Source organism: Heptranchias perlo, chromosome 1 (genome assembly GCF_035084215.1).
Source record: "Heptranchias perlo isolate sHepPer1 chromosome 1, sHepPer1.hap1, whole genome shotgun sequence".
In the NCBI taxonomy this organism is placed as follows: domain Eukaryota; kingdom Metazoa; phylum Chordata; class Chondrichthyes; order Hexanchiformes; family Hexanchidae; genus Heptranchias; species Heptranchias perlo.
This window is the reverse complement of record NC_090325.1, coordinates 13,434,135-13,449,622: the sequence shown is the minus strand read 5'-3', so window position 1 is coordinate 13,449,622 and position 15,488 is coordinate 13,434,135. Positions and strand designations below refer to the sequence as shown.

Below are 15,488 nucleotides of genomic sequence, written 5' to 3'. Positions count from 1 at the left end.
GAGGGGAGCTGAGGAGAAATTTTTTCACCCAGAGGGTGATGGGGGTCTGGAACTCACTGCCTGAAAGGGTGGCAGAGGCAGAAAACCTCAACTCATTTAAAAAGTACCTGGATGTGCACCTGAAGTGGGGTAACCTGCAGGGCTACGGACCAAGTGCTGGAAAGTGGGATTAGGCTGGGTGGCTCATTTTTGGCCGGCACGGACATGATGGGCCTCCTTCTGTGCCGTGAATTTTCTATGATTCTATGATCTCATTGTCTATTTTCACTGATATATTCCACTCACCGGTTCACCTCATTGGTGAATAAATCCTATACCAGAACACCGAGATTTGTTGGCCTCTGTAACTTGCAATACATGCAAATTAAGGGAACATTGATTTCAGCTTTATGTATGGCCTGCACCATAGGAACATTAGGAACAGGAGTCGGTCATTCAGCCCCTCGAGCCTGCTCCGCCATTCAATCAGGTCATGGCTGATCTGCACCTCAACTCCATTTAGCTGCCTTTGCTCCATACCCCTCGACACCCTTACCTAGCAAAAAACGATCGATTTCAGTCTTGAAAGCTCCAATTGTCCTTGGCAGCACATGAAAACAAAAAGTTTGTACACTCCTGGCCTAACCAATAATGAGGTACACTCTAATTTACTGAAATTAAAAATTAAATCACAATTTGGCCACTTAAGCAGAGAGCATTAATAAATATCAAATCAATGGGTGTGAATGAAAACAAACCTATATTGTTGCACAGCCAGATCCAAATGGCTCGAATTTTCTCCAACTCATTCTGAGCTACATCCACGATCTGGTGGACAATCTTCTCCACTGACAATCCACTGCCTGATTTAATCTGATGGAGGAAATTAAAGATTATTGAGAATAACTGTGATTTATTAATTAAGGCCAGGGCGTTTGACTCAAAGAAACAGTTAGATGTTTCAGTAGGGTTGGTATTCTGAAAGGATGAGATCAAATTGGACAAGGGATCGTCTTCATCTGCACCTGTTGTTACAGTTTGGACTCTTTCCCACTATCTTTCCTTGTGCTTGTAGTAAAATGCAGTTTCCATAGAGAGATGCATACCGCCAATGATCAGAAACACACATCCGCACACACAGGTTGAATGGGAGTGGCATGCCAAAGAAATGCCAATTATATTTCCTCCACTGTATTTTGAACCCACCATGGACTCCTATCCACTTAAAAAGGTGAAAAACTCCATTCTGACAGACCGTACTGTTCAGGCTAAAACTGCTGGTTTAATTTATTTTCAAGATTGATTATCAAAAAGAGCACAGCAAATAATCAGCAATGCACTGCTTATACAATGCACTAATAGGTATTGATAACGATAAAATGTCTGAAATCCTAGGAGTTCTTTTCAGAATCTTTTAATTGAGACTTTAATGAATGTGATGTGAGCGCTACTTCACTCCACCGAGCACCACCTCACCAATGTGATGTGGAAACACTAAGTTCAAACAGGGGAACGACAGAAAATGGAAAGTTATCAATTTGGTGGAGTGGGGGAAGGAGGTGCTGCTTTGCCTTGCTTTTCCTAACTTTTTCCGCAGAGCAGCGGCGGACCTGAGCGGCAGAAGACTGAGAGTGGGGATAAAAGCAGCAGCAGACCTGCAACAAGAGAAAACTACTGTGCGACGTCACAGGTGAGGCAGGAGAGTCCGAGAGGTGAGCACAGTATAAAAGGAGAGAGCGAGAACGGGAGGAGAGTCTGTGAGGTGAACGCAGTGTAAATCTAAGGCAAGTCATGGCAGCACAGCTCGCACCTGTGATATGCTCCTCCTGCACTATGTGGGAAGTCATGGACACTACCAGTGTTCCTGGCGACCATGTGTGCAGGAAGTGTGTCCAGCTGCAGCTACTGGCTAACCGCATTGGATTCACTGTGGAGCATCCGTGATGCTGAGACGATCGTGGATAGCACGTTCAGTGAGGTGGTTACACTGCAGGTAAAGATTACGCAGGCAGAAAGGAAATGGGTGACTGCCAGGCAGAGTAAAAGGACTAGATAGGGAGAGCAGGAGTCCCCTGGGGCCATCTCCCTCTCAAACAGATAAACTGCTTTGGATACTGTTGGGGGAGATGGCTTATCAGGGGAAAGCAGCAAGAGCCAAGTTCGTGACATCACGGGTGGCTCTGCTGCACAGGAGGGGAGGAAGAAGAGTGGCAGGGCTATAGTGATAGGGGATTCAATTGTAAGGGGAACAGATAGGCGTTTCTGTGGCCGCAAACGTGACTCCAGGATGGTGTGTTGCCTCCCTGGTGCTAGGGTCAAGGATGTTGTGGAGCGGCTGCAGGACATTCTGGAGGGGGAGGGTGAACAGCCAGTAGTCGTGGTCCATATCAGTACCAACGACATAGATAAAAAAAGGGATGAGGTCCTGCAAGATAAATTCAAGGAGTTAGGAGATAAATTAAAAAGCAGGACTTCAAAGGTAGTGATCTCAGGATTACTACCTGTGCCACGTGCTAGTGAGTATAGGAGAATAGACTGGATGAATGCGTGGCTGCAGGGATGGTGTAGGAGGGAGGGATTTAGATTCCTGGGACATTGGGACTGGTTCTGGGGAAGGTGGGACCTGTACAAGCGGGACGGGTTACACCCGAGCAGGACCGGGACCAATGTCCTCGCGGGGGTGTTTGCTAGTGCTGTTGGGGAAGGTTTAAACTAGAGTGGCAGGGGGATGGGAACCTGAGCGGGGAGTCAGAAGGGAGTAAAGTTGAGAGCAGCAAGAGAGGGGAAGACCCAGGGGAAATTTACAATACAAATAGTACAAACAGTTGTTCAAGAACAATTGAAAGGGAAAAGCGTAGAGCAGCAGAAAGAAAGTGTACTTTAGACACTACAGATAAAGTGAAAACTAGAAGGTGTAAGGCGATTAACCCAGCATCAAAACTGAAGGTCAGGCTAGGGTGTGTGGCCCAACTAAGAGTTCTATATACAAATGCACGGAGTATAAGGAATAAATTAAATGAACGACAGGTTCAAATTCAAATTGGAGGGTATGACATGATAGCTATTACTGAGACATGGCTGCAGGATGGTCAGGATTGGGAACTAAATATATCGGGTTATAAGGTCTACAGGAGAGATAGGGAAAATGGAAGAGGGGGAGGAGTAGCCTTGATGATTAGAGATGAAATCACTTCAATGATAAAAGAGGATATAACGAGAAGTAAGCAGCCAACAGAGACCTTATGGGTTGAATTGAGAAATAGGAAAGGATCTAAGACTATAGTGGGAGTTGTGTATAGAACCCCTGGCAGCAACTCTGAAGTGCTAGAATGTATAAATGCAGAGATTAGACAAGCGTATAAGAAAGGCATAGTGGTCTTAATGGGGGACTTTAACCTTCACATAGATTGGGAAAAGCAGACTAGCAACTGTCAGAAAGGTAGTGAATTTCTTGAGTGTGTCCGGGATAGTTTTCTGCAGCAGTATGTCCTAGAGGCAACAAGGTGGCAAGCCATACTAGATTTAGTAATGAGTAATGAACCAGATTTAGTTAACGGCTTAACTGTACGTGAACATCTATCCAATAGCGATCATAACATGATTGAGTTCAATTTAGTGTTTGAAAGGGAAAAAAGTGAATCAGCTGCTAAGATTCTAGACTTGGGTAAGGCCGACTTCAATGGGATGAGACAGAGACTGTCCACAGTAAACTGGGCAAATCTGTTAATGGGTAAAAAGACTGATGATCAGTGGGAAATGTTTAAAGAAAAATTTAACGTGATACAGAATCAGTTTATACCCCTGAGGGGCAAGAACTCTACTTGCCCAAAAAAGCAGCCATGGACAACGAAAGAGGTAAGGGACAATATAAGACATAAAGAAAGGGCATACAAAAAGGCAAAAAATGGCACAGATCCTGGCGAATGGGAAAGATACAAAGATCAACAAAGGGTCACAAAACAGATAGTAAGAGCTACAAAAAGAGAGTATGAAAAGAAACTTGCAACGGATATCAAAACCAATTCGAAGAACTTTTATAGTTACATTAGGAAAAAGAGGGTGGTCAGGAGCAGTGTTGGCCCCTTAAAAACTGAAAGTGGGGATATTGTCATTGACAATGGGGAAATGGCGGACATGTTGAACGATTACTTTGCGTCAGTATTTACAGTAGCAAAAGAGGATAGCATGCCGGAAATCCCAAGAAAACTAATACTGAATCGGGAACAGGGACTCAATAAAATTAACATAAGTAAAGCAACAGTAATGAAGAAAATAATAGCACTGAAGAGTGACAAATCCCCAGGACCAGATGGTTTCCATCCCAGGGTTTTAAAGGAAGTGGTGAGCACATTGCAGATGCCCTAACTATAATCTTTCAAAGTTCTCTAGATTCAGGAACTGTCCCTCTAGATTGGAAAATTGCACATGTCACTCTGCTTTTTAAGAAAGGAGAGAGAGGGAAACCGGGGAATTATAGACCAGTTAGCCTAACATCTGTTGTGGGGAAAATGCTGGAGTCTATAATTAAGGATAGGGTGACTGAACACCTCGAGAATTTTCAGTTAATCAGAGAGAGCCAGCATGGATTTGTGAAAGGTAGGTCGTGCCTGACAAACCTGATTGAATTTTTTGAAGAGGTGACTAAAGTAGTGGACAGGGCAATGTCAATGGATGTTATTTATATGGACTTCCAGAAGGCATTTGATAAGGTCTCACATAAGAGACTGTGAGCTAAGATAGAAGCCCATGAAATTGAGGGAAAAGTACGGACTTGGTTAGGAAGTTGGCTGAGTGAAAGGCGACAGAGAGTAGGGATAATGGGTAGGTACTCACATTGGCAGGATGTGACTAGTGGAGTCCCGCAGGGATCTGTCTTGGGGCTTCAATTATTCACAATATTTATTAACGACTTAGATGAAGGCATAGAAAGTCTCATATCTAAGTTTGCCGATGACATAAAGATTTGTGGCATTGTAAGCAGTGTAGATGAAAACATAAAATTACAAAGCGATATTGATAGATTAGGTGAATGTGCAAAACTATGGCAAATGGAATTCAATGTAGACAAATGTGAGGTCATCCACTTTGGATCAAAAAAGGATAGAACAGGGTACTTTCTAAATGGTAAAAAGTTAAAAACAATGGATGTCCAAAGGGACTTAGGGGTTCAGGTACATAGATCATTGAAGTGTCATGAAGAGGTGCAGAAAATAATCAAGACGGCAAATGGAATGTTGGCCTTTATATCTAAAGGACTAGAGTACAAGGGGGCAGAAGTTATGCTGCAGCTATACAAAACCCTGGTTAGACCGCATCTGGAGTACTTGAACAGTTCTGGGCACCGCACCTTTGGGAGGACATATTGGCCTTGGAGGGAGTGCAGCGTAGGTTTACTAGAATGATACCCGGACTTCAAGGGTTAAGTTACGAGGAGAGATTACACAAATTGGGGTTGTATTCTCTTGAGTTTCGAAGGTTAAGGGGTGATCTGATCGAAGTTTATAAGATATTAAGGGGAACAGATAGGGTGGATAGAGAGAAACTATTTCCACTGGTTGGGGATTCTAGGAGTAGGGGGCACAGCCTAAAAATTAGAGCCAGACCTTTCAGGAGTGAGATTAGAAAACATTTGTACACACAAAGGGTGGTAGAAGTTTGGAACTCTCTTCCACAAACAGCAATTGATACTAGCTCAATTGCTAAATTTAAATCTGAGATAGATAGCTTTTTGGCAACCAAAGGTATTAAGGGATATGGACCAAAGGCAGGTATATGGAGTTAGATCACAGATCAGCCATGATCTTATCAAATGGCGGAGCAAGCATGAGGGGCTGAATGGCCTACTCCTGTTCCTATGTTCCTGTGTTCCTATGGAGATCAGAATATCAATACTGGATGAGGAAAGCTATTCAGCCCAACGTTGCTCCAGACATTGCTATATCATAGCATCAAATTCATCCTTAAATCATTCCAGTTTGTGCTTACCCTACCCCACCCTATTTGGACATTCATTCCACTTGTTGATCACTCTTTATGTGAAGAACTTCTTGACATTAGCCATTTGTTAATTTGAACCTGTGTCTCACTGTTCTGGTTTATTTGAATTTACATTACAGATTTAGCTTTTCTATGCACTTTACTAATTTATACACCTCTGGGCCCATCTCAGTCGCCTCCTTCAAGCCCACGTTTTCTCCATTCTTTCTCTTCTCTATATTGGCTCTAGTGTTTGAAAGCCTGCCTTGTGTCTTCTGATCAGAACTGGATGCAAAAATTCATAGTCGTTACGGCAGGGAAACAGGCCATTTAGCCCAACCAGTCCATGTCAGCAATTAACTTCCTCATGAGAAAATATTCGTAATGCACATTTACCCACCCCGTTCTCATAATCCCCTTTCCCTTCTGCCACCTATCCAGTCTAATGTTAAAATGTTGAAATAGTTTTTACCTCAAGCACTAACCCTGAAAATGGAAAAATCCTAAAACCATGTAAAGAAATTTCCCTTGCTCTCTGTTCTAAATCTCCTTCATCTAATCTTGTGTTGATGGGTCCTCATTCTACACCCCACAACTGCTTCAGATATAGTCTGACCAGAATACTATATAGTTTAACCATGATTTCGTCCTATTATCCCCTTACTCTTTGTAGCTCTCTCCCCAAATCTCTTTGCCTTGCTTTCTCTCTTTCTTCAGAATCATCCTTCAGTCGTAGCTTCAGTTCCCTCTCTTCCTCAATCCCTTCCTCTCCTTTGCTTGAGGTCCTCCTCTTCCCTTAGCCAAGTGCTCCAGGATGTTCTTATTCATAAGAATGTTACATAAATGCAAGCTGTTGAAATTTTAGATCCTTTCTCTTCTCACTCGAAGCAGCTACACAGAGTCTTATATTCTTGCCATTGTTTTTTGGCCTGATATCAAAGGTAGATTTTTTATTTTATTTTTAACATTTATTCCTGTCTGTTAATGTTTTGGTCAACAAAGTGAATAATGTCAGTGACTCGGATTTAAATGATTCTTTCCACCCAATGTGTGGACTGAATATTTCCTTTTCTAACACCACTCATCCTTGTGGAGTCTCTGCACGAGATTGCCAATTAATCGTGACAGTTTGTAAGCAGTTTTGCCCCATGGGTTCACGACTATCCGAATTCATTTTACATGCAGAGAGAAGAGATTTTCACTTGAGCCCAGGTCTCAAAGGTGAAACTCAAGGTTATAACCCACATCACCATTCCATCCCCATATAACAATGTTTCATGTGTAAGGTCTGAACAGAATGATTTTGTCTGTTATTATTTGTCCAACTCAAAAATTGAACATGCCTCTTGTAATTCACCTACCTGCTGGTTCACATGGAGGACATGCCTATCTATTTGAAAGAAGACCCCTGAATCTGAAAAGAGGTCTCTTCTTTGTCTTCCCTGCCTGCTGATGGCTCTTGTACAATTAAGCTTGTCTTCATGCACCTCATTCTCATCAACGTTGGAACCACTAACTTGCGAGTAAAAATCCTTCCGTATCACATGATCTGAGGACACCTCACTGCGCGACTTTTTGATCAATTTGTAGGATTGCACCCTGTCAGAAAAGTCGCTTTTTTGGGATAAATTCTGATTGGACGTGCTCTCTGTTCTCTCAGATTGTTTAAGCTCCCAAAACTCAAACATTTCTCTGACAGAGTGTAATCTTTTGGAACAAGAACTCTCCTGAGTGCTTGGAGCTTCTCTGCAGCTTCTAATAAAACTTCCATTGCCCCAGCAGCCTCTCTTCTGAATAATCTGATGTCCATTCTCTTTGATATTCATTCTTTCTGAAGAATTGTCAGAGGATGCTTCATAGAAGCACTTGGGATTTGTGTTGCGACTGTTGATTGCTTTGTAGTTTCTGTTAGAGGTTTTGGAATATTTCTGATTGCTCTGACACTGGCTGTCATTGTTTTTTCTGGCGGTCCCCTGTTCTCCAATGGTCTCGGTGTTGTTGTTGTTGTTGTTGCTGTTGGTATTGGTATTTGAGTTTGTATTGCCAGAGAGCTCTCCAGCCATCACCAGACGTGCAGTGTTTCCACAAACCATCTCACTGTTCCCAACTAAGACCTGTGGAAAGAAATAAGAAAACTTCTGTAGTGTGGAAAAAGCCAAAGAAAGTGTATATTTTTACTAAAACGAAAGCAAGAAAAACCTGAAATATAAAGCAATGGTCTCAGAAACATCTCAACGATCTTCACATTCATTGAATTATTTTGAAGTGCAATGATTGTTGTTATGTAGGAAAATGCAGCGGCCATTTTGCACTCAGCAAGGTTCCACAAACCTGCATTAAGATGAATGATCAGTTAGTCAGTTATAAGTGATGGTTGAAAGATGAATGTTGACCAGAACATGAGAAGAGCTTCTTGCTCTTCTTTGAATAGTGTTACGTGATCCTTAACACTCAACAGAACCACTGATGGATGGGGCCTGGTTTTAAGGTCTCGCTCTGAAGGATGGTAGCTCCAACAATGCAGTATTGCCTCAGCATTGTACTGGAACACCAGCCTGGATTACTGTAGCGTTATGGGAACGTATAGAGCAGAGGCCTAGTATTTCCCCAACAGTCAAGTAAACACAGATAGCCCGCCACTTGAGGTCAGTCTTGTCCATTCTCCAGCTACATTGGCAGGGTGCTGGGAATAAGCCTGAAATTTGGCCTCTGGGCCAGGAAAAAAACATCTTACAGAAAGTCTGAGATGGGGAAAGAGACAAAAAAATTAGAATATGTAGAATAGAGTGCATTAGTTAGAAAAATAATAATATTAAGTTTAAAATTGAAAAAGGGCACAGAACAAATAGAGGGGAAAGGGTTGGCAGAAAGAGCAAGGGTAAACTAGTTACTTTTTGGTTTGATGAAAGTTGTTCTTGAGTGTTTATTTTCATAGATTAATATTAATGTTTATGGCAATACAGCTAATTCTGACATTTGAGCAGATTACTGTAATGATAGTGGGGTACAATTTCCAGAGTATCCTCCTGATCTCCCACCATAACTTCTAGAGGAATAGAATTCAAAAGCAGAGAAGTTATGTTAAACTTATATGGAACTTGGGGCCATAAATATAAGATAGTCACTAATAAATCCAATAAGGAATTCATGAGAAGCTTCTTGACTCAGAGAGTGGTTAGAATGTTGTAAACAATTTTACAACACCAAGTTATAGTCCAGCAATTTTATTTTAAATTCACAAGCTTTCGGAGGCTTCCTCCTTCGTCAGGTAAATGTTCAGGAGCTCCTTGAAGTCTACGCATTTATACATCACAGAACAATACATGGTGTTTACAGACTGCCCCTGCAACTGCCCGTTGCCAAGGCAATCACCGTGACACACGACAACGCAAAATCGTCGAGCAGAAATTGATAGCCAAGTTCCGCACCCATGAGGACGGCCTCAACCGGGATCTTGGGTTCATGTCACGCTACACGTTACCCCACCAGTGAACAAATGTTATCTGTTTTTAATATAATGGGTCATTTGCTGGCTTTCTCTGCCTTCCGGATGTTTCTGCCTCTCTCTGTTTTTTTTTCCTGTTTGTTTTTTTGTTGAATGTGTATTCGGGGGTTCTGCAGGTGACACCTCTCTGTCTGAACACGGTGATTGCCTTGGCAACGGGCAGTTGCAGGGGCAGTCTGTAAACACCATGTATTGCTCTGTGATGTATAAATGCGTAGACTTCAAGGAGCTCCTGAACATTTACCTGACGAAGGAGGAAGCCTCCGAAAGCTTGTGAATTTAAAATAAAATTGCTGGACTATAACTTGGTGTTGTAAAATTGTTTACAATTGTCAACCCCAGTCCATCACCGGCATCTCCACATCATGGTTAGAATGTGGAATTCGCTACCATAAATGAATAGCATAGATGCATTTAAGGGGAAGCTTGATAAGTATGTGAGGGAGAAAGGAATAGAAGGATATTCTGATTGGGTTAGATGAAGTAGGGAGGGAGGAGGCTTGTGTTGAGCATAAACACCGGCAGAGACAGTTGGCCGAGTAGCCTGTTTCTGTGTTGTAAATTCTATGTAATGTATTTCTATGTAAAACCTTGGTTGGACCACACTTAGAATACTGTGCAGAGTTCTGGTCTCCATATTACAAAAAGGATATCAAAGCTTTGGGGAAAGTGCAAAAAAGATTTTCAATGATGATATCAGAACTGAGAGGTTATAACTATCAGGAAAGACTGAAGAAGCTGGAGCTCTTTTCTCTAGAAAAAAGACTGAGGGGTGACCTGATAGAGGTCTTTAAGATTCTGAAGGGGTTTGATAGGGTAGATGTAGAGAAGATGTTTCCACTTGTGGGGGAGTCCAAAACTAATGGTCATAAATATAAGATAGTCACTAATAAATCCAATAAGGAATTCAGGAGAAACTCAGAAAGTGGTGAGAATGTGGAACTGGCTACCACAAGGAGTAGTTGAAGCGAATAGTAGATGCATTTAAGGGGAAGCTAGATAAACACACGAGGGAGAAAGGAATAGAAGGATATGGTGATAGGGTGAGATGAAGTAGGGAAGGAGGAGGCTCGTATGGAGCAAAAACACCGGCAAAGACCAATTGGGGCTCTCGATAGATTTTTGGACTCTGGGAGATTCAAGACATATGGGGAAAGTAGAGTTGAGGTCAGAAGATCAGCCATGATCTTATTGAATGGCGGAGCAGGGTCGAGGGGCCATATGGCCTACTCCTGCGCCTATTTCTTATGTTCTTATGTAGCAGTCTGAGGGTTAAGTTGCATTATTAGTAACTTGGCTGATTCCTTCACAAGGACACAAGTGTCACGCTGGTAGTGCAAACTTGCAGGTCACTCCCTAAATCCCATTGCAGTGCTTTGAAAGAAAATATAAAGTAGCCCACGTAATGACTCTCAGTGAGCTAATGACAATCTGGAGACTTTACAGTTTAATACAAGACTGGAAGGTCAACTATACTCACCAGGCCATTCGGCCCATCGAGTGCCGCTCCGTGCAAGAGCAATCCAGCTAGTCCCACTCCCCGGTCCTTTCCCTGTAGCCCTGCAAATTTTTCCTTTCTAGTACTTATCCAGTTCCCTTTTGAAGACCATGATTGAATCTGCCTCCACCACTCCCTCAGGCAGTGCATTCCGGATCCTAACCACTCGCTGTGTAAAAAAGTTTTTTCTCATGTCACCTTTGGTTCTTTTGCCAATCACCTTAAATCTATGTCCTCTGGTTCTTGACCCTTCCGCCAATGGGAACAGTTTCTCTCTATCTACTCTGTCTAGACCCTTCATGATTTTGAATACCTCTATCAAATCTTCTCTCAACCTTCTTTGTTCCAAGGAGAACAACCCCAGCTTCTCCAGTCTATCCACGTAACTAAAGTCCCTCATCCCTGGAATCATTCTAATAAATCTTTTCTGCACTCTTTCTAAGGCCTTCACATCTTTCCTAAAGTGCGGTGCCCAGAAATGGACACAATACTCCAGTTGTGACCGAACCAGTGTTTTATAAAGGTTCAATATAACCTCCTTGCTTTTGTACTCTATGCTTCTATTTATAAAGCCCAGGATCCTGTATGCTTTTTTAACCGCTTTCTCAACCTGCCCTGCCACCTTCAACGATTTGTGCACATTAACCCCCAGATCTCTCTGTTCCTGTACCCCTTCTAGAATAGTGCCCTCTAGTTTTTATTGCCTCTCCTTCTTCTTCCTACCGAAATGTATCACCTCGCATTTTTCTGCGTTAAATTTCATCTGCCTTGTGTCCGCCCATGCCACCAGCCTGTTTATATCCCCTTGAAGTCTATCACTCTCCTCCTCACTGTTCACTACATTTCAAGTTTTGTGTCATCTGCAAATTTGGAAATTGTGCCCTGTACACCCAAGTCCAAGTCATTAATATAGATCAAGAAAAGCAGTGGTCCTAGTACCGACCCCTGAGGAACACCACTGTATACCTTCCTCCAGTCTGAAAAACAACCATTCACCACTACTCTCTGTTTCCTGTGACTTAGCCAATTTTGTATTCATGTTGCTACTGCCCCCTTTATTCCATCGGCTTCAATTTTGATGATAAGCCTACCATGCGGCACTTTATCAAACGCCTTTTGGAAGTCCATATACACCACATCAACCGCATTGCCCTCATCAACCCTCTCTGTTACCTCATCAAAAAGCTCTATCAAGTTAGTTAAACATGATTTGCCTTTAACAAATCCGTGCTGGCTTTCTCTAATCAATCCACACTTGTCCAAGTGACTGTTAATTCTATCCTGGATTATCATTGCTAAAAGTTTCCTCACCACTGTGGTTAAACTGTCTGGCCTATAGTTGCTGGGTTTATCTTTACACCCTTTTTTGAACAAGGGTGTAACATTTGCAATTCTCCAGTCCTCTGGCACCACCCCCGTATCTAAGGATACCACAAAAGGGTTTAATTTTAAATCCTGTACGGTGACTGTTCTGTGCACCTCTGACCTGCTTCCTTTGCTGAAGCGAAGAACGAGGTTCACATGACGGTAGAGATTGGGATTCCCCTTTCCTGGGCAATTGCTCGTACTCCGACATATCAATAGCGCAATGGTCACTGGTCCTCTGAATTGCACCATTTTACGGCACCCTCACTGTGTCACAATTAAGACTCTTTGGGCTGTCTCCCGTTCTAACTCATCCTTTTCCAGGACCTGTGGGGCTCTTACCTCCTTCAGTCTTTCCTTCCCCCTACATTCTGCAGGCTTTCAAAGCCTAAGCCTGGTATAACCGAAGCACTATTTTCTGATTTATCCCATCTTCCTACCTATTCTCTTGATCTTTTATGGTGTTCTGGGCTATGGACCCTGCCCTCACCTAGATTCCTTTTTTAAAAAAAAAAAGTAGACAGTGGCTAGGAACTTTCTCGTCGTTACATGTTCTTCAACAGCAGGTCAGATTGCATGCTAGTGGTTGAAAAAAATGTGAGTGTTGTATGTTAGGAGGTGAACAAACCCGAAACCAGCCTGACAAGAACCGCTAATCTGGTAGTCTCTCTTGCTGCCAGTTCAAAGGGGGTTCATACAGTTTGGGCATGGAGATAATCAATACTAGAGCGAGGATTATGAAGCCACACATCTTGTACAGCATCTGACTTTACTGGTAAGTTAGAAATACGGAGGTCTCAATTTAAGAAAATATATATGGAGACTTTTTACTCGCCCCTACCCTTTCCCTAGCCAGCGGAAAGCGGGCGGAGCGGAGTTAAAATGGAGGGGGTCAATTTCCCGTTCACGCCCTGCGGTGATTTCAACTATGGAGCTCCTACTTTCTTCAGTCTTTCCTTCCTCCCACGCCGAGGTGTACGCCTGAATCAGGCGGGAGCCTCATACTTTTATGCAAATTGGACCCCAATGGCCTTTTAACCACCATGTGAGCCCACCTAGGCTGCTCCGCTCAGTGAAACCTGGTCCAAAAGAGGAAGAGGCCCTATCAGGTCAGTTTTAAACTTTGTAGGGCCAGGAGGAGCAGGAGTCCTCTTTGGGACCCAAAGAAGGAAAGTCTGGGATTCCACTGACGCCCCCCTCCACCACCCGCTCTCCCTCCACCACCCCCCCCCCCCCGCCCCCTCTCCGCTCCCGAGACTCACCTGACTCCCAGTGAGCGGCCTCCAGACCACCCAATTTTTAACTGTCAGCAGCCGACCAACTGGCTCTCTCCGCCGTTTCAGGGTGGCATCTGGCCAGCGGAATGCAACATGTTAAAACTGGCCAGACCTCCCACTGCCGGTGCCCGGTGGGGCTCCTGGGAATTAAAATTCCCCCTCGGATTTCTAGGTACCGTCTGCAACATCTTTTCATAATACAAATCTACATGGAAAAGTTTCAACTGTCGCAGTTCAGGTGTCACACCATCACACATGCAAATTTCTATGTCTCACTTTCAAAAATATTTGCATAAAGTCAGTCATATCCAATGCACAAGGTTCCCAACCAGTAGAGAATTCCTTTTCATTTACCTAGGGAGCCATATTTTTTGAAAAATAGGTAAGCCAGTTTGACCTTTAAATTGACAAAAGTATTATCAGACGCTCAGAACAATTAGCCTCTAATTCACCCGTAAAGATACAACAATTATACATTGCTGTCTTAAAGGAACACATAAAGCTGTGCACAGCAGCGCATTAGCAGCAGAATAATACATTGTGCGGTTTATAGTGGAATGCTCCCGTCCTAATAAAGTATTGCATCCTCCGACCTACCGTGAACAAAGCCATGGGAGATCCGGTAGTGAGGATCCAGTAGAAGTCACAAATAATGCTGTGCACTCAACAGATACCTCGTAGATGTTACATATACAGTCATTAAAAAGACCATCGACCAAGCGAGCTCTTTGTGTTGCTCTGCGCCTGCTCCAATGCCAGATCTACTGCCTTGTTTTATACTCAAGCTCCCGAGTTTGGTCTCTGGGATTTGAGCAGCCACCCCTGCTGCTTGGTGACAGGTCTTAAAATAGACCAAAGGACAAGATAGTGGAATACGAACTTTCCACTGATCTGAATGCCCAAAGTGTTTGGACGGTTTGACTGAACTTTTGTTGAACCCTACGTGTTATATCACTGTGGGGATAAGACTTTTAAACCTCGCAATGGCTTTGAGCGCAAGAAAGTAGCAACAATGATACTAATTATGGTGCTGAAAGGCCACCCCCTGGTGTAAATAGCCTCTGTCAATGGTCGGCTGACACTGTATCCAGGGTCCTTTTTATTCTATAAACTAAACCCTTGCTTTGATGGCTCCTCCTTGAGAGGGGATGGGAGTGGGGGGAGGGGGGAGGCGGGTTTGTGGGGGGTCGGGGCAAAGACAAAAATCCATTCGGCTGCAGAAAATTTCACGAGGTAGATGGAAATCCTTGGGATAACTTCTCTTTTCACCTATTTGTCGTTCATCCTTCGATATCGGAGGAGAGAGCCAGAAAATCATCTCATATTTTGCAGTGAGTTCTTTGGTGACCAACGAGACCTATTTCTCCTCTGAATAAGAACATAAGAAATAGGTCAGGAGTAGGCTATACGGCCCCTCGAGCCTGCTCTGCCATAAGATCATGGCTGATCCTCGATTTCAACCCCACTTTCCCGCCCTATCCCCATATCCCTTGATTCCCCTAGTGTCCAAAAATCTATCGATCTCAATCTTGAATATATTCAACGACTGAGCATCCACAGCCCTCTGGGGTAGAGAATTCCAAAGATTCACAACCCTCTGAGTGAAGAAATTTTTCCTCATCTCGGTCCTAAATGGCCGACCTCTTATCTTGAGCGAGCGCAGATTGAACAGTGGATCCCGGATAGAGCAGGTCGGGAATCTTCCTCAGCTGCTGTTTACGTTCAGCATCAATAATGCAATGGGCCTTGTAGATATTCATTATTAATTACGCAGACAATATATGTTAAAAAAAAAGCACACTTTAAATCCTCACAATTAGCTTTCCCTGATCGGTTAGCAGATAAGTACAGTGCCCAGTGCGATACCGAGTCAAATACAGCGGGACGG

General features: G+C 43.3%; 1 protein-coding gene across 1 annotated transcript in view; it reads right to left on the bottom strand.

Annotated features, from left to right (window-relative positions):
• The window catches only part of ky (kyphoscoliosis peptidase), a 39,182-nt gene extending 24,853 nt beyond the window's left edge, over positions 1 to 14,329 (bottom strand). Inside the window, exons 1-3 of the mRNA XM_067986732.1 lie at positions 14,198 to 14,329; positions 7,317 to 8,069; positions 738 to 852 (exon numbers count right to left, since the gene is read on the bottom strand). Of these exons, the coding sequence (XP_067842833.1) occupies positions 738 to 852; positions 7,317 to 8,069; positions 14,198 to 14,212 (883 nt within the window). The 5' untranslated portion in view covers positions 14,213 to 14,329. The remainder of the gene's footprint in view (positions 1 to 737; positions 853 to 7,316; positions 8,070 to 14,197) is intronic.
• Between the last annotated feature and the right edge of the window lie 1,159 nt (positions 14,330 to 15,488).